Source organism: Mustelus asterias, chromosome 13, assembly GCF_964213995.1.
Source record: "Mustelus asterias chromosome 13, sMusAst1.hap1.1, whole genome shotgun sequence".
NCBI classification, from domain to species: domain Eukaryota; kingdom Metazoa; phylum Chordata; class Chondrichthyes; order Carcharhiniformes; family Triakidae; genus Mustelus; species Mustelus asterias.
Genome location: NC_135813.1, coordinates 104,736,852 through 104,754,872, shown reverse-complemented (window position 1 = coordinate 104,754,872; position 18,021 = coordinate 104,736,852). Strand labels below are relative to the sequence as shown.

The following is an 18,021-nucleotide window of genomic DNA, read 5'->3' as shown; positions in this document are numbered from 1 at the left end:
GGAGAAAGTTCCGCCATTAACAAAAACAGCAGCAACTTGCCTCTGTACAGTGAGATATCACAGAGTCACAGAACTGTTATGGCGCAGAAGGAGGCCACTTGGCCCATCGTGACTGTATTGGCACTCCATAGGAGCATCACGACTTAGTGACATTCCCCTGTCTTTTCCCCTTATCCCTGCACATTGTTTCTATTGATAGGCAAATGTTTCAAAGGGCTTCAAAATGCAGGAGACAGGGGGGTAAGCTACACGTTGAAGAAGAAAGGATTAGGTGGTGTTGCCAAAAGATTGGTGAAAGAGACGGATTTGAAAATGGATCTGAAAGGAAGAGATGGGGAAGGTGTTTAGGAAGCAAGAGAGAAAATAAGAGTCACAGAATCATAGAAGTTTACAGCATGGAAATAGGCCCTTCGGCCCAACTTGTCCATGCCGTCCTTTTTTTACTACTAAGCCAGTTCCAATTGTCTGTGTTTGGCCCATATCCCTCGATACCCATCGTACCCATGTAACTGTCTAAATGCTTTTTAAAAGACAAAATTGTACCCGCCTCTACTACTACCTCTGGCAGCTCGTTCCAGACACTCACCACCCTCTGTGTGAAAAAATTGACCCCCTGGACCCTTTTGTATCTCTCCCCTCTCACCTTAAACGTATGCCCTCTAGTTTTAGACTCCCCTACCTTTGGGAAAAGGGAGATTAGAGAGTGGCTGAAGGCACCCCCTCAACAAGCCAACCACACAGTGAATGTCTGCTTCATGTTGGTCATGGAGGTAAGTTCATAATGCATCACCAACCTTGGTGGTCGCCGTTATTGACAGGTTTATTCATTACCTTCATGTAATCTATCAATAGGATGATTCAATCGCTGAAGATTCCAGTTGTTTACAGTGAATCTGTCAATGGAAGTGATGTCACACTCCAATCCTCCAAATGATGGATAAAAGAACCAAGTGTCAAAAATGCTAATGTGTTCATGAACAGTGCAACAAGTCAATGTTGCAGAACCCCCTCTGATTTATCACAACTGCTGACCTAAAAGGGCAATAATCCTGGCCATTTCATTTGTAGAAAACACCTTCTTCAAAATTTACTGTTAACGATAGCTCACCTTCATTAACGACCCCTGGATACAATTGTCTGGATATCTTTCCCGGCCCCGCAGTTTCATCTCTTTAGTTGCCAGCTGAGAGATGAATCCCGATAAACATACCGGGGAATTAGCAGCAGATTTTAATGAAAGGGATGTGGAAGAGGGAGAATCCCAAATATTGGGAAGAAAACAAGACCATGTTGGACACTTAGAATTGCGACTCTATTTGCCTTTACGTCTAACGTTTAAAGGATATGGATTGTTCCATACTCTCATTTTATGACTCTGTAACTCTCGTCAGCTTTACACTCAGGAAACTACATCTGAGGTTCCTGGGGTGGCACAGTGGTTAGCACTGCTGCTTCACAGCTCCAGGGACCCGGGTTCAATTCCCGGCTTGGGTCACTGTCTATGTGAAGTTTGCACATTCTCCCTGTGACTGCGTGGGTTTCCTCCGAGTGCTCCAGTTTCCTCCCGCCTTCTGAAAGAAGTGCTGGTTACGTGCATTAGCCTGAACGGGTGCCGGATGTGGTGACTATGGGAATTTCACAGTAACTTCATTGCAGTGTTAATGTAAGCCTTACTTGTGACTAATGAATAAACTTTACTTTACTTTAACTTGGATGCTCACTAAAGGCCACCCCAGTGCACAATGGTTAACCAGGAACCCCCTCCCACCCACACATCAACCCCACGCACACCCCCTCCCCGGCACTGCCCCCGATGTGGCTTGGGTTGTGCCGGGGGCAGTGCCAGGGGTCACTGCCTGGAGGGTGGCACGATGGCACAGTGGTTAGCACCGCTGCCTCACAACGCCAGGAACCTGGGTTCAATTCCCGCTTTGGGTCAGTGTCAGTGCGGAGTCTGCACGTTCTCCCCGTGTTTGCGTGGGTTTCCTCCGGGTGCTCCGGTTCCCTCTCACGATCCAAAAGTTAGTTGCTGGTTAGGTGCATTGGCCATGCTAAATTCTCCCTCAGTGTACCCGGACAGGCACCAGACAGTGGCGACTGGGGGATTTTCACAGTAACTTCATTGCAGTGTTAATGTAAACCTACTTGTGACTAATAAATAAATAATAATTATTATTTATTTATAAATGGAAATGACCTATTTGTCAGGAGCTTGTGGCTTACCGGGAACTCTTTCTGATCTTTACCAGGTTGAGGATATGACCCCTCTCACCATGCTGGAGGAAGTTACCACGGTGGAGAGCCGACAGGATGTGGCAGTAACTCTGGTGAAGATTTTCCTGGGTCAGGGCCTGGTGGTGCCATTTCTTGACTACCTCAATATGAGAGAAGTGAACAAAACAAGTAAGTGCTGAATTCAGCAAAAGACCCAAAGGTGAATCTTTCCGACAGTTAGTGAATGAGCAGGACAAACTGCACAGTCTGTAATAATAGATAGTTCCTTATTAGACACCATAAGACAATAAGGTATAGGAGCAGAATTAGGCCATTCGGCCCATTGAGCCTGCTCCGCCATTCGATCATGGCTGATATGTTTCTCAACGCCATTTTCCCACCTTTTCCTCCTAACCTTTGATCCCCTTACCAATCAAGAACAAAGGAAACCATACAGGGTCAATACTTTCAAAGTTATTGAATAGTTTGAAAGGAGAATTAGAGCCAGAGCGCGGTGTTTTACCACATTTGGCAGATGTTGAAGCCACCGGCACCAATGGTGGCTTTCTCCGCCGTATCATTGGCAACATAGAAGACAAACTGACAAGGGGCGAGTCCCATGACCTCATCAGCCACTTCGTTTTTTTTAAAGCTCGGGGAGCTATTTTTAAAGGACGCCCCCCGCAGTGCACAAAAGTTAACCAGGAACCCCCTCCCACTCATGCATCACCCCCATGCAACCCCCCCTCCCCTCCCCCACCGGCTGGCACTACCCCTGGTGCTGCCTGGGTATTGCCAGGAGACATTGCCAGGAGACATTGCCAGGAGACATTGCCAGGAGGCAGTGCCAGGGGCCACAGTCTGGGTAGTGCTTGGACATGACCTCCTCCTGTCTGAGTGATGCATTCACCTGAACTCCTCTGGGAGGTCTACCCGCCAGGTGCAGGCTGTGAGGAACCAATCGCAATTCACACTGGTCGGTGCTCATGCCAGCGTGAATGGACTTTCTTACAGGGGAGGGGGTGGGGGGGGTGGGGGGGTGGGGGGAGGGGGGGATGGGGGGAGGGGGGGGGTGGTGGGGGGGTGTTGATTCTGGTGTAGAAGCCTGATATTGATATGTAAATGTAATATAATGATGTTCACGGTGTTGAACGTTGAGATTCCCGTGACGTCACTGGTGCGGGGGCAGGGACAATCACATTGCACCTTTACGTTGGTGTGAAGCTTGAATTAGACATCTCGCAAGATTAACCGTTCCTTTCACTGATCCCACCTGACCAAAAGAAGAGCAGAAAATCAACCCCCCCCCCCCCCTCCCCTTAGTGTAGCCTATGTTTCTGTTCAAAACTTCACACTTCCATACTTAGCATTCCGGGGGATAAATGATAAAAAAGGACTGGAAGATTCCCCCAATCTGCCATTTTGGATCTGTGTTTACATAATGTCAAAACAGCTCAAAGACATCACAGGCTGGTCCTGTTAGCCAACCCTGAGCACACTCTCTTCCACCTTCTTCCATCGGGAAAAAGATACAAAAGTCTGAGGTCACGTACCAACCGACTCAAGAACAACTTCTTCCCTGCTGCCGTCAGACTTCTGAATGGACCTACCTCGTATCAAAGTGATCTTTCTCTACACCCTAGCTATGACCTGTAACACTACATTCTGCACTCTCTTCTTTCTTTCTCTATGAACGTTATGCTTTGTCTGTATAGCACGCAAGAAACAATGCTTTTCACTGTATGCTAATACATGTGACAATAATAAATCAAATCAAATCAAATCTCTGGACAGTCTATCCAAACCTCCCCCTGCCACCCTCACTAGCCCCCACCCTAGGCCTATTAAATAATTCATTTGATTTTGATGGGAAATGTACATAAACAAAGTGGAAACTGTTGACTTCCTATCCTCTTGGCACAACACTTGGTGTACTGAGGGCACATAATAGTTGAGCACTCCGGAAAGATTGCGTAACTGGGAGAGCGTCGGCCTCAACTTGCTGTGTTTGCTCCTGCATTTGTTCCCGAGACATTCTTTTCTCAGCTGTTTTAATACTTTGGCCTTGTGGCCTAACTTGTACTCATGCATTTAGCAATGGCGGAAACCAAAAACTGCATCACTCCAATACTGAGCTTGTAAAGGCAGAATAATCCGTCTGATATAGGGGCCAGTTAATAATGTCAGAGTGCCTCACAGGTTTGTGGTTCAGTCAGTTGGCATCATGTTTGCAAAGCTGTGAGTCTCATTGGCTGCTACTACAGGAAGTGAATTGATATTCCAACTCATCAATTTCAACTGCATTCAGTTCAATGCAGAACTGAACATTGGACGGCACGGTGGCGCAGTGGTTAGCACTGCTGCTTCACAGCTCCAGGGGACCTGGGTTCGGCTCCTGGCTTGGGTCACTGTCTGTGTGGAGTCTGCACGTTCTCCCCGTGTCTGTGTGGGTTTCTTTCGGGTGCTCCGGTTTCCTCCCACAGTCCAAAGATGTGCGAGTTAGGTTGATTGGCCATGCTAAATTGCCCCTTAGTGTCCTGGGATGCGTAGGTTAGAGGGATTAGCGGAGTGATGGGGATAGGGCCTGGGTGGGATCGTTGTTGGTGCAGACTCAATGGGCCAAATGGTCTCCTTCTGCACTGTAGGGTTTCTGTGATTCTATGATCATTGTGTTTGCAAACTCAGTCAACACTTCAGATCATCCAAAGCCAACAGAAGTCGAAAAGGATCCTAATGGGATCCATAGACGGCATGATTTGTTGTCTTTTCTAAAGGCCTGGCTGAACCTCTTCATCAGAGGGTGGTAAGTCTTTGGGATGCTCTACCCAGAGGGCTGTGGATGCTCAGTCACTATATCCAGGGATGAGGTCAATAGACCTTTGAATTCTTAAGGGAACCAGGGGCTACAGGGATCGGGTGGGTCAGTGAATTGAGGGTAAAGATCAGCTACGATCTTACTGAGTGGTGAAGGAACCCAGAGGAGCGGTGGGCCGACTCCTTCTGCTATTTCTTCTGTTGTCCTGCTCCCCACTCATCTTGTTTGTTTGTATTTTGCGTGTACCAAATTATCAAGCGTTATGTCCCCTGCTTTTCGTGATCTTAGATTCTTGATACATGTTTGGAATTTAATAAATTTAGAGAGCATTGGAAAGCAACCATCACCAAGCAGCAGCGGGGTGGGTTTACTTTGCTTTTGCAGAATTATTTGTGTGTCATGTTCTTGTGAAGAGCGACCTCATTCAAGAAACGTTTTTGCCCTGCATGCCCCCCTCTCCTGTTGCCAGGGATATATTCGAGATTGATTTCAGTAATACAATAAACATCTCTGATGATTTGTTACCAGTAATTCCCTAATAGCATTCTTGGCTGTAGAGTTTGTCTGATTTATTTGTGAAGCAAATGCTTTTAAGGAAGCCCGGTTTGATTACCAGAACAAAATATAAAAGCCCCAACATTGTGGATGCAAAGACCTTACTTGTATCACAGAATCACAGATTCACGGACTCACAGAATACTACAGTGCAGAAGAGGCCCTTTGGCTCATCGAGTCTGCACCGACGCATGAAATGCCCTGAACTGCCCACCTAATCCCACTCGCCAGCACTTGGTCCATAGCCTTGAATATTATGGCGTGCCGAGTACTCATCCAGGTACTTTTTAAAGGATGTCAGGCATCCCGCCTCCACCAATTGGGCCAGTGGGCTGACGAATGGCAGATGGAGTTTAATTTAGATAAATGTGAGGTGATGCATTTTGGTAGATTGAACCAGGGCAGGACTTACTCAGTTAATGGTAGGGCATTAGGGAGAGTTACAGAACAAAGAGATCTAGGGGTACAGGTTCATAGTTCCTTGAAAGTGGAGTCACAGGTGGACAGAGTGGTGAAGAAGGCATTCGGCATGCTTGGTTTCATTGGTCAGACCATTGAATACAGGAGTTGGAATGTCTTGTTGAAGTTGTACAAGACATTGGTAAGGCCGCACTTGGAATACTGTGTGCAATTCTGGTCACCCTATTATAGAAAGGATATTATTAAACTAGAAAGAGTGCAGAAAAGATTTACTAGGATGCTACCGGGACTTGATGGATTGAGTTATAAGGAGAGGCTGGATAGACTGGGACTTTTTTCTCTGGAGCATAGGAGGCTGAGGGGTGATCTTATAGAGGTCTATAAAATAATGAGGGGCACAGATCAGCTAGATAGTCAATATCTTTTCCCAAAGGTAGGGGAGTCTAAAACAAGAGGGCATAGGTTTAAGGTTAGAGGGGAGAGATACAAAAGTGTCCAGAGGGGCAATTTTTTTCACACAGCGGGTGGTGAGTGTCTGGAACAAGCTGTCAGAGGTAGTAGCAGAGGCGGGTACAATTTTATCTTTTAAAAAGCATTTAGATAGTTACAGGGGTACGATCGGTATAGAGGGATATGGTCCAAATGCGGGCAATTGGAATTAGCTTAGGGGTTTTAAAGAAAAAGGGCAGCATGGACAATTTGGGCTGAAGGGCCTGTTTCCATGCTGTAAACCTCTATGACACTCTCCCAGGCAGTGCATTCCAGACCCTTACCACCCACTGAGTAAAAATGTTTTTCCTTAAATCCCCCCTAAACCTCCCACCTCTCACTTTTAACTTGTGTCCCCTCGTAACTGACCCTTCAACTAAGGGGAACAGCAGCTCCCTATCCACTTTGTCCATACCCCTCATAATCTTGAACACCTCAATCAGGTCACCCCTCAGTCTTCTGTAAATGAGGATATTTTCTGGATACATGGAATGTGGTTAGATTATAATTAAAATATCGGGGGGATGAGATTCTCTGTCCTCCCAGCCACGTGTTTCCCATTGGTGGGAGGTGGCGCATTGTTTGCTGGCGACGGGATTCTCTGGTCCCGCCGCTATCAATGGGAATTTCCATTAACGTCACCCCACGCTGGCGGGAAACGTGCGGGCAAGGGTGCACTGCCGACGGGACAGGAGAATCCCTCCAGCGTGAACAGCTGGAGAATTCCAACCCATGTGACTCACTCTAATAAAATCTGGCGACGGTTTACCACTTTCTTATTTTCAACAAATGCTATCTTTAACACATGTTTCTTTTATTCACATATTTAGCACCGTTTCTTTTATTCATTCATGGGATGTGTGCATCGCTGGCTGGGCCAGTATTTATTGCCCAGGTGGTGGTGAGCTGCCTTCATGAACCAGCTGTTCAAGCTGGAGTTCCAGATTATTCCTGGGATTTGAAAGGTGCTGGGATAGAAATGGGATGATGCTGGTGCCTTGGGCAGTGCCCTTGCCAATAATAGGGGTGCGTTTTCTCTGTAGTACCACAGATGCCACCAGCAAATAAGTGCGGAGGAGTTACTGGAGGAGACCATTCAGCCCTCAAGTCTCGGCTGTTCAGTGAGATCATGATTGATCTATCCAACTCCAAATACCCACCTTTGCCCCATGGGTGGGATTCTCTGGCCGCGCTCACCTCAAAACCACTAGTCACATCCTGCCAATTAGATACCTGTCAATTTATCCCTATTCTCTTCCTCCTTCTGCTCTGCCAATTCTCGGATCGGCTCAATAAATTGCCTTCAATTCCATGAACTTAATCTTTAGATAACACCTTCCTATGAGACAGTTTACCAAATTGTCTTCTGAAATTCCATATAAATTACATCCTTAAACATCTCCTTCTCCCGCTACTTTAAGCATTTCTGCAAAACATTCAATCAGGTTTGTCAGGCGTGACGCGCCCTTTGTAAATCCATGCCGTCTCTCTCTCCAGCCAGGAAACCCCCAAAAACAACTCTCCCAACGCACACACCACTTGCCATCCATCCCAACCCCCAGAAACATGTAAACCCCCAACCTAGCAACCCCCTCCTAACACACACCACCTCAACAACAACCACCTTCCCCCAGCCACCTAAAATATGGCAGAAGCAGACCATCATCCTGTTTCCCTTTGTCCTTTACCCCACCCCCCCCACCCACCTACTCTTTCTCTTTCTACGGGGGTACCCTCCATTCACCACCCTACACAAGAAAAAACTAACACGAATAATAATATATAATATATAAGAAGAGAAAGCCCCAGGGGACAAGAAGACAACAAGTCAGAAGATAAGGGCAAGGCATCACAGAGAGCAACAAGGGTCGGACATGAGCTGAAAGAAAAGTGGAAGAGCACAAAGAAAAGGGGACATGTCCCCTCTCTTTCTGACCCCAAAAACATTGCTCTCCATTCAACTGAAAATTTGAAATATTTTGGTCGCCCTACCCTTATAGATCGACACAAATAATTTTCTGACAACAGATGTTAGTTCTGCTCTATAATTTCCTAGTTCCCTTTCCTCATCTTTTTCCAATGGCAGAGAGACAGACACATGCTTTCCAATCCAAAGGAATGCTTCCCAAATCCCGAGAAATTTGGAAGATTATGGCCGGAATTTTCCAGCCGTTCACGCCGGCGGGATTTTCTGGACTTGCTACAGTCAATGGAGATTTGGCTGTGCGCCAAATTCCCCGTCCTCGCTTACAGCGGCGGCGGTGTGTGAACATCCGGAAAATTCCGGCCTATATTTAGGCATCTGCAATGTTCTCACTTTCCTTTAGAGTCTTGGGATGGAAACCAGCTGCTCCTGGGGGTTTGCCACTCTTTAATGCCATTATTTTTGCCATTTTTGCTATTTTTCTTTTGCTAATTTTAGTGAGTCCCTGTCCCTTACTCAATGTTAAGTTCTAATACTTGCACAAAGTAATGATTCAGCATGTGCATCATTTCCACTCTTTTACTGACAGCGTTGCCATCGTCAGCTTTCAAGGGGCCCACATTGCTCCATGCCAACCTCTTTTTTCTAATATAATTGTAAAGATTTCCTATTGATTTTGATGTACGTTGCCAGGTTATTTTCGTATTCCTTCTTTAACTCTTAACTGTCATAAATCGTGCCATATAAATTGACCCAGTGTATGAGATGACCCCATTTTCCTGCCCCAAAATTCATGTGTTTTACATATACTTGGTCGACCCACTTTTCAGTCATGATGTGTTATACTCACTTCAGCCGTCAGCATCAATGTTTCACCCCACAAAGTAAGAAGTCTCACAACACCAGGTTAAAGTCCAACAGGTTTATTTGGTAGCAAAAGCCACTAGTGGCTTCTGGTGTTGTGAGACTTCTTACTGTGTTTATCCCAGTCCAACGCCAGCATCTCCGCATCACCCCACAAAGGCATGTTTCACTGACTGGTACCTTTTATTTATTAGTGTCACAAGTAAGGCTGACATTAATACTGCACTGAAGTTACTGTGAAAGTCCCCTAGTCGCCACACTCCGGCGCCTATTCGGGTACACTGAGGGAGAATTTAGCATGGCCAATGCACCTGAACTGCAATTGGGCGCAAGGGATCAAGCAGGTAATATCGGCTGTGTTGCAAAGATATGCTGGAGATGAAGGTAAGCTCACTCTTCACGTTGGATTCCAATGGCGTTTCAAACTGGTGACCACCCACAACCATGTTGGTGGTTCACTTTTATACTTGGCGCATGCGTCGAACCCTGTTTTTGAAGGAATATTTCAAGGTTTCAAAGGTGGATTTATCCACTCACATCTGCAGTATCTGTTTATTTTGCTGCCCCTTCTATTTCTGTCATTCACTAGGATATGTGCTACATTAGCCATTTTTGTATGCTTTGTCATTTATCTTGGTGTTGTCTCTTACTTCTTTAGTCATCGATGGCATTTTTTTGGCAAGTAGTGTTCTTTTGCCTAAGGGGTATTCACTGGTTCTGTTTCATGTGCGTTCTGTGGATTACTTTTTGAGCACCTCCTGCTGTTCTTCTGTCATTGCCAAGTTTGCCCTGATTAGTGCGGACCATCTCTGTCCATCACACTTTCTATTTATACCAGGAGGGTGGTTGAGTTTCAATTGCTGATTTGTACAAAAGAAAAGTTGTGCAAGTGAATTTCAAACTACTGTGTGTGCGATGTTTCTGTTTCACAGTGGTTAGCACTGCTGCCTCACAGCGCCAGGGACCCGTGTTCAATGCTGGCCTTGGGTCACTGTCTGTGTGGAGTTTGCATGTTCTCCCCATGTCTGCGTGGGTTTCCTCCGGGTGCTCTGGTTTCCTCCCACACTCCAAAGATAGAATCATAGAATTGTAAAATCGTTACAGTGCAGAAGGAGCCCATTCGGCCCATCGGGTCTGCACCGACCACAATCCCACCCAAGCCCTATCCCCATAGCCCCACATATTTATCCTGCTAGTGCCCCTGATACTAAGTGACAACTTAGCATGGCCAATCAACCTAACCCGCAATCTTTAGACTGTGGGAGGAAACTGGAGCACCCGGAGGAAACCCACGCAGACACGGGGGGAACGTACAAACTCCACAAAGACAGTGACCCAAGCCGGGAATCGAAACGATGTGTAGGTTAGGTGGATTGGCCATGCTCAATTGTCCCTTAGAGTCCAAAGGTGTATAGGTTCGATGGGTTAGCCATGGTAAATGTGTGGGGTTACAGGGATAGGGTGAGGGAGTGGGCCTGGGTAAGATACTCTATCAGAGAGTCGCTGCAGACCTGATGGGCTGAATGGCCTCTTTTGGGGATTCTATGATCTACAATGGTGTTTCTGCTGCTGTTGGGGCTCTGAAATCCAGTTCACGGTTCTTTATTTTTGCCAGCCGAGTGCCTCGCTTGTTTGGAATCAGAAGCCTACCAACTTACTGACTGAAGGACAGTCACCTTTTCTCAGACGTGGGGAGCTCACTTCCTGTCCCAGCAGAGAGCCACCAGAGAGCTCAGGCACAGATTGGCAAGAGTCAAGGTTTGGGCACTCCTGAGTGTGCTGGAGTTTATCCAGATCACCAGTAAACCTCCAGCTACTTGTCCTGGCAGGATTACCCTGGATACTCGAGCATGGGTAACCTGAAGTTGATTGGCAGCCCTACTTATCCATGTGCCATTAATGAAACTGGCTGGCTGGTAGGTACCCAAGCAGACTGGGATATCAGACCACGAGATATGGAGAAAGACCTATTTGGTTCAAGTATCTGACAATAAGTGATACTATATCCATCCTGACCACAGAAAGAAGCCACTTCTTTCACCTCAAGGTGAATAATTGTTAGTTGTTCAGTCGACAGCTGCCAAGTGCAGATCTGGCCCCTCACTTGGTAAATAGTAATTATCGGGAGTGGAATATAAGGGAAGCTGAATGACAGATCCCTCGGTCTCCTTTTGTCACAAGTCCAATTCATGGTTTTCAATTGCATATCTGAGAATTTTGAACCAGACAGAAGTGCTGACTGGACAGTTGTTGTATCCACCACAGGCTTAACTTTATTGGCACTTTCTTAGTTCTTCAAAGGCAACTGTAATAACTCCACGGAGGCGAAAGTCTCATCACCAAGTTATTTTATTTACACCATACATCTGTACACAGCCAACTCTCCAGTAGCTCCCTGCTGAATGCAGGCTGGGAATCTGACACACCTGCTTTAAATAGGGAGCATGAGGCTCCCTGACTTAACCATCAATTAGGACTCAACAGGTATTTATTTCAGATACCTACCAATTATACAAAATCAAATAAACTGAGGGACAAATCAAAAAGGGCAGCTCCCCAAAAGGAGGGGGAATCACTCGAACCAAAAATCAAAGCAGAAAGGAAACTTAAAACATCAAATCAAAATGTGATTATCGGGGTCTACAATACACTCCAGCCCCTGCGGTGCCCAGCTGCACAGAAGGCATCAACTGTGCAGGGCTCATCAGGTAGTTCATACTCTAGCAAGCCAACCTCATTAGCCTGGCTGAAGTCATCACAACAACAAAGAACAACGAACTCGTCAATTCATCTCATAGAACCATAGAATCACTACAGCGCAGAAGGAGTTCCTTCGGCCCATCAAGCCTGCATCAACTGCAATCCCACCCAGACACCATCACCATAACCCCACGTATTTCATAGAAATCATAGAAATCATAGAAACCCTACAGTGCAGAAGGAGGCCATTCGGCCCATCGAGTCTGCACCGACCACAATCCCACCCAGGCCCTACCCCTACATATTTTACCCGCTAATCCCTCTAACCTACGCATCCCAGGACACTAAGGGGCAATTTAACATGGCCAATCAACCTAACCCGCACATCTTTGGACTGTGGGAGGAAACCGGAGCACCCGGAGGAAACCCACGCAGACACGAGGAGAATGTGCAAACTCCACACAGACAGTGACCCGAGCCGGGAATCGAACCCGGGACCCTGGAGCTGTGAAGCAGCAGTGCTAACCACTGTGCTACCGTGCCGCCCTAGCTAGTCTTCCTGACACTAAGGGGAAATTTATCATGACCAATCAACCTAATCCGCACATTTTTGGAGTGTGGGAGGAAACTGGAGCACCCGGAGAAAACCCACGCAGACACGGGGACAACATGCAGATTCCCCACAGACAGTCTCCCAAGGCTGGAATTGAACCCGGATCCCTGGTGCTGTGAGGCAGCAGTGCCACCGTGCTGGATGGTCAGTATGGTGCTGCATCTAGGCTGAAATTGGCATCCAACAGGAACTCAGGATTGGAATAGATGTCCCATATATGTTATGATCAAGACCTCATGAACTCTTTGAAACCATAATACCACACAATAGCATCTTAATGGTTAGCACTGCTGCCTCACAGCGTCAGGGGCCTGCGTTCGATTCCTGGCTTGGGTCACTGTCTGTGCGGAGTCTGCACATTCTCCCTGTGTCTGTGTGGGCTTCCTCCGGGTGCTCAGGTTTCCTCCCACGGCACTAGACATGCTAGTTAGGTGCATTGGCCATGCTAAATTCTCCCTCAGTGTACGCGAACAGGCGCCGGAATGACTGGGGGATTTTCACAGTAACTTCATTGCAGTGTTAATGTAAGCCTACCTACTTGTCACACTCACAAACTAAACTATTGGTTTGCCATTGTTTGAGACGGCAAGTGCACTGAACTGGAACTCTAGCAGCATCTACAAAATATAGTGTGGAAACACAAACTCCTGAAACAAGAATGAAAGAATTGAGGAGCCGGAGATAACTCTAGCTCCAAAGCTTTACAATAGAAACTGCTTTAAACTGTCCATCATTTACTCACTGGAGTACAGTCTGTGTCCGGGTGCAGTGGGGGTGGTGAATTGGGTCACAAGTTTGTTAGCCGAGGCAATTACATACTGAGTTTGTTCATCAGAAAACAAAATACAACTGCACGTTCCGAGTCACAGGTGTGACGCTTCCATTCCAAAGGGAGAGTCCGATGCTTTTGTTAAGTGATGCAAAGTGAGAGGATGTGAGCTGAACACCACATCAAGAGGCATGGTCATCCCAAGCAATGAATACAATTTAACCCGAAATCCAGCACCCAGCTCACATTTTTGATGAAATGCCATCAAACCAATCAGATTCAGCACGTTGCCTTGGAAACCACCCATGCCAAAGACCACGGGCATCTCTGGAGCCTGAAGATTAGCTGAAATTGTTTAAATCAATTCTCAAGCATTCAGAACACAGAGAGGGGAAGGCACAGATTGCTTATAAAAATCTACAGAGCATCAGATCTTGGCCTTTCAGTCGCAGGCTTTGTGTGTGTGTGGGATGTGCATCCCAGAGGAGCCACATAATCAGCCACACTTTAAGTATCTTCATGAACAGCATGTGCTGACATTTAAGATGATTGCACGCAGTATACTTGCTGGGTTTAGGTTGCATTCCACATGAAGCATAAAGGTTACTCCAGCCACAACACGTGTTAGGGTTCGGTGAAAAATGATAATGCAGCTCTTCTCTCAAAATACTTTTCTCCTCCTCGACTCCCCATCTCTCCACAGGACATGGGGGAAAATGCCAACCTTATCTTTGGTCAGGCACTGTTTCACTTTCATGACAAAAATGACAAAGTCTGGTGATTAAACCGGCATGTTTCGGTTACAAAGGGAAAGTGTGTTGAAGAGGTTTGGCATGGGACAGCTGAGATGGTATTCATATTCTGGCCAATCTCAGTGATGCTGTCAGTGTGAGGCACTGTGTGAAGTATAATTGTGTCTTCACACAACGGAAGAGGATAAAAAGCCAAAGGATGTGTCGCCCCCAAGGATTCTTGAAGTTGAGACGATGTAGCTTTGCAAATAAATCATCCACTCAATCTCACCACAACACCCCACAACCAAGTTGCCGAAAGAAAGAAGTTTCATTTTTAATCGTTAAAAGCTCATTAGTAATTCTTCTTAATTTAAGAGGCCAAGTTACTTGCTTAATCTGTGTATTAAAATTGATATATGTTGTCATCGGTGATATACACATTTTAATGTTAATTGTGTTCAAGTCCTTATTAATTCTCAATGATTCTTGTTGAACCTTTAGCTTTTTATCACATCTTTAAGTCGCCAAAACCCTCGACACTAAGAGCGGAATTTTTTCAGTCCCGTCACAGTGGGGACGGGGCTGGAAAATGTGACGAGCCATTGAAAAGTCCATGATGGCACACTGGCACAACGGTTAGAATGTTACGGTGGCACAGTGGTTAGCAATGCTGTCTCACAATGCCAGGGACCCGAGTTTAATTCTGGCCTTGAGTGACTGTGTAGAGTTTGCACGCTCTCCCCATGTCTGCATGGGTTTCTTCCGGTTGCAGTGTCTGAGAGTATAGTGTCTGTTGGCATCGCTCTGCATCACTAACCAGCTGTCCAGCCAACTGAGCTAAACCGACTCCCAAGTGTGACAATTGTCCCTTTAAGGGCAACACAGCAGAGTAAGTGTCTTGGTGACCAGTCGGGACTTGGAGTGGGGAATCACCCCAATGGGAGGAGTACCTCCCAGGCATGGTTTTTAGAATTAGCTGCAAACATGCTTGCGGCTCTACATGATTTGTTAATAAAGCCCTTGTTGTTCACTAGTCTCTGAATGTGCATCATTGCACAGTGGCACAGGCAAGAACAGAGGGTGACTTGATATGTTAGGGGTGTGGATAAACTTGTGTGAGTGAAGCTGCCCAGGAGAATGAGGTTAAAATGATGATGAAACAAAAATCACTTAACGCCTTCAAGATTTTGCTGTGCTCTTAGGTGTTAGGTGTGCTCTTCCTTGTGTGCTCTTCCTTGTAGAAGAAGTAGAATAAGACTGTCTTGGGCTGATGGAAGAAAAATGGTGAAATAAAGGCTGTTTTAGGTTTGGTGCCAATTGGGTCCTGGGAAAGCGTTGTCAAAGTAGCCTCCTGATTGATGGTAGTACAGTGATATAAAAACAACCCATAGCAGGGGAACTCTCCTTTGATTTATACACCAACAGTGGCAGCTTTGACAGTCAGAATAAAGCAAGGGTCACTCCACAAGTGGCTGGTTGATATATTGCCTGTTGCAAAATGTAACCATAGCCACCAGATTTTTAACACTGCAAATGTAATATGTCGTCACTTTATGATAGCAGAAGCTCCTATCAAAGGGCCTGCCCCGTCTTTTATTCTTGAATGGTAGGACACGAGGAAGTTCTGTGGAACAAAGGGACATTGGCATGTTTATCCACAGATCTCTGAAGGCAGAAGGGCATGTTAGTATGATGGTGAAAAAGGCATATGGGACTCTCGCCTTTATCAATCGAGGCATGGATTACAAAAGGAGGGAGGTCATGTTGGAGTTGTATAGAACTTTGGTGAGGCCACAGCTAGAGTACCGTGTGCAGTTCCGGTCGCCACATTATAGGAAGGATGTGATTGCACTGGAGGTGGTGCAGGGGAGATTCACCAGGATGTTGCCTGGGATGGAACATTTAAATTATGAAGAGAGGTTGGATAAGCTTGGGCTATTTTCATTGGAGCAGAGAAAACTGTGGGGTGACCTGATCGCAGTGCACAAGATTATGAGGGACACGAACAGAGTGGATAAGGAGCAGCTGTTCCCCTTAGTTGAAGGGTCAGTCACGAGGGGACATAGGTTCAAGGTGAGGGGCAGGAGGTTTAGGGGGGATGTGAGGAAAAACATTTTTACCCAGAGTGTGGTGACGGTCTGGAATTCGCTGCCTGGGAGGGTAGTAGAGACACGTTGCCTCACATCCTTTATAAAGTATCTGGATGAGCACTTGGCACATCATAACATTCAGGGCTATGGGCCAAGTGCTGGCAGATGGGATTAGGTGGGAGTTCAGGTGTTTCTGCAGACTCAATGAGTCAAAGAGCCTCATCCGCACTGTATGATTCTATGATTCTATGAATCTTGCTTGTTTAGCCTATGAAGCTTAGAATTATGCACATCATTGTTAAAATAGCCGGAATGCCACAAATTGGCCTGTAACCATTCTCTGCCAAATCCGAAACTGATTTAAAAAAATAATTTCTGCATCCAATTGTCTCGGAATGTCAGTGCTGGCTCAGTCCAATTGCAATGTGCTCTTTGGCAGTGACCCTGATAACCATGAAGCCCATTACTCCTGTTCATTGTCTTTCTCTTTCTGTGTCATCGAGTGGCTTGAAAGAAGGATTTACATTCATACAGCACAGCATGTCCCAGTGTTTTATAGCCAGTGAAATACATTGGCAGTGTAATCACTTGTGATGTAAGAAACCCAGCAGGCAGTTTCTGCACAGCAAGCTCCCACAAATAGCCACGCCACAATGACCAGATAATCCACATTTGGGCAGCACATTGAGAATAATTCCCCTGACCATCCCCCTGCCCAACACCTCCCACATTTATTTGAAATAATGCGATGGAATCTTTTACATTGAGATTTACGAGTGTCTGTCTGGGAGTGCAATGTCTGGGAGTGCAGTGTCTGTCTGGGACTGCAGTCTCTGGGAATGCAGTGTCAATCTGGGAGTGCAAAGCCTATCTGGGAGTGCAGAGTCTGTCTGGGAGTGCAGAGTCTGTCTGGGAGTGCAGTCTCTGGGAGTGCAGTGTCAGTCTGGGAGTGCAGTGTGCATCTGGGAGTGCAATGTCTGTCTGGAAGTGAAGTGTCTGTCTGGGAGTGCAGTGTCTGGGAGTGCAGTGTCAGAGTCTGTCTGGGGATACAGAGTCTGTCTGGGGATACAGAGTCTATCTGGGAGTGCAGAGTCTGTCTGGAAGTGCAGTGTCTGGGAGTGCAGTGTCAGTCTGAGAGTGGAGTGTCTGTCTGGGAGTGTGGAGTCTGTCTGGGAGTGCGGACTCTGGGAGTGCTGACTCAGTCTGGGAGCGCGGAGTCTGTCTGGGAGCGCGGAGTCTGTCTGGGAGCGCAGTGTCTGTCTGGGAGTGCGGAGTCTGTCTGGGAGCGCGGAGTCCGTCTGGGAGCGCGGAGTCTGTCTGGGAGTGCAGTGTCAGTCGGGAAGTGTACTTTTAAAAAATTGTTGTTAAACCTGCTCGCTGACCCTGTAAAGTTAATTTCAAGCTTGTGGAATGTCAAGCTTCTCTCCAATGCTTACAAATTCCACCGTTTTTCAAAGTCTATGTATCTTTATTTTGGCTTCGCTCTGAACACAGCTTTCTGAAAATTTAAATTCAGAAGTGAAGGATTGTAAGTGTTTTGCCATGTGGGAACATTTTAATCTGAGAGATTGCTTATCTGCTGATTGACATTGCTGCTGTGTATCGAGAGATCCCCTTTGAGCTGGTGCCGAGTTAAACTGCCCGAGTGAAAGGGGAAGTCCTGTACAGAGGCTGCTGAATCTTTATGGGGAGTTTTCCTCATGATTAGTGTCTTAATTGTTGATCGGAAAATTCAGGCCAAGAAATTTCAGGACCAGGGAAAGGCCATTAAACCTAAAAAAGTTAATTCCTTAATGAATCTCCTCCTCACATTTCCTCTCCTGAAGGAACATAT

At 46.4% G+C, this 18,021-nt stretch overlaps 1 protein-coding gene across 1 annotated transcript in view; it reads left to right on the top strand.

Moving 5' to 3' along the window:
• The window catches only part of rasal1a (RAS protein activator like 1a (GAP1 like)), a 275,372-nt gene that overhangs the window by 166,060 nt on the left and 91,291 nt on the right, over positions 1 to 18,021 (top strand). The window contains exon 11 of the mRNA XM_078227421.1: positions 2,250 to 2,403. Within this exon, the coding sequence (XP_078083547.1) occupies positions 2,250 to 2,403 (154 nt within the window). The remainder of the gene's footprint in view (positions 1 to 2,249; positions 2,404 to 18,021) is intronic.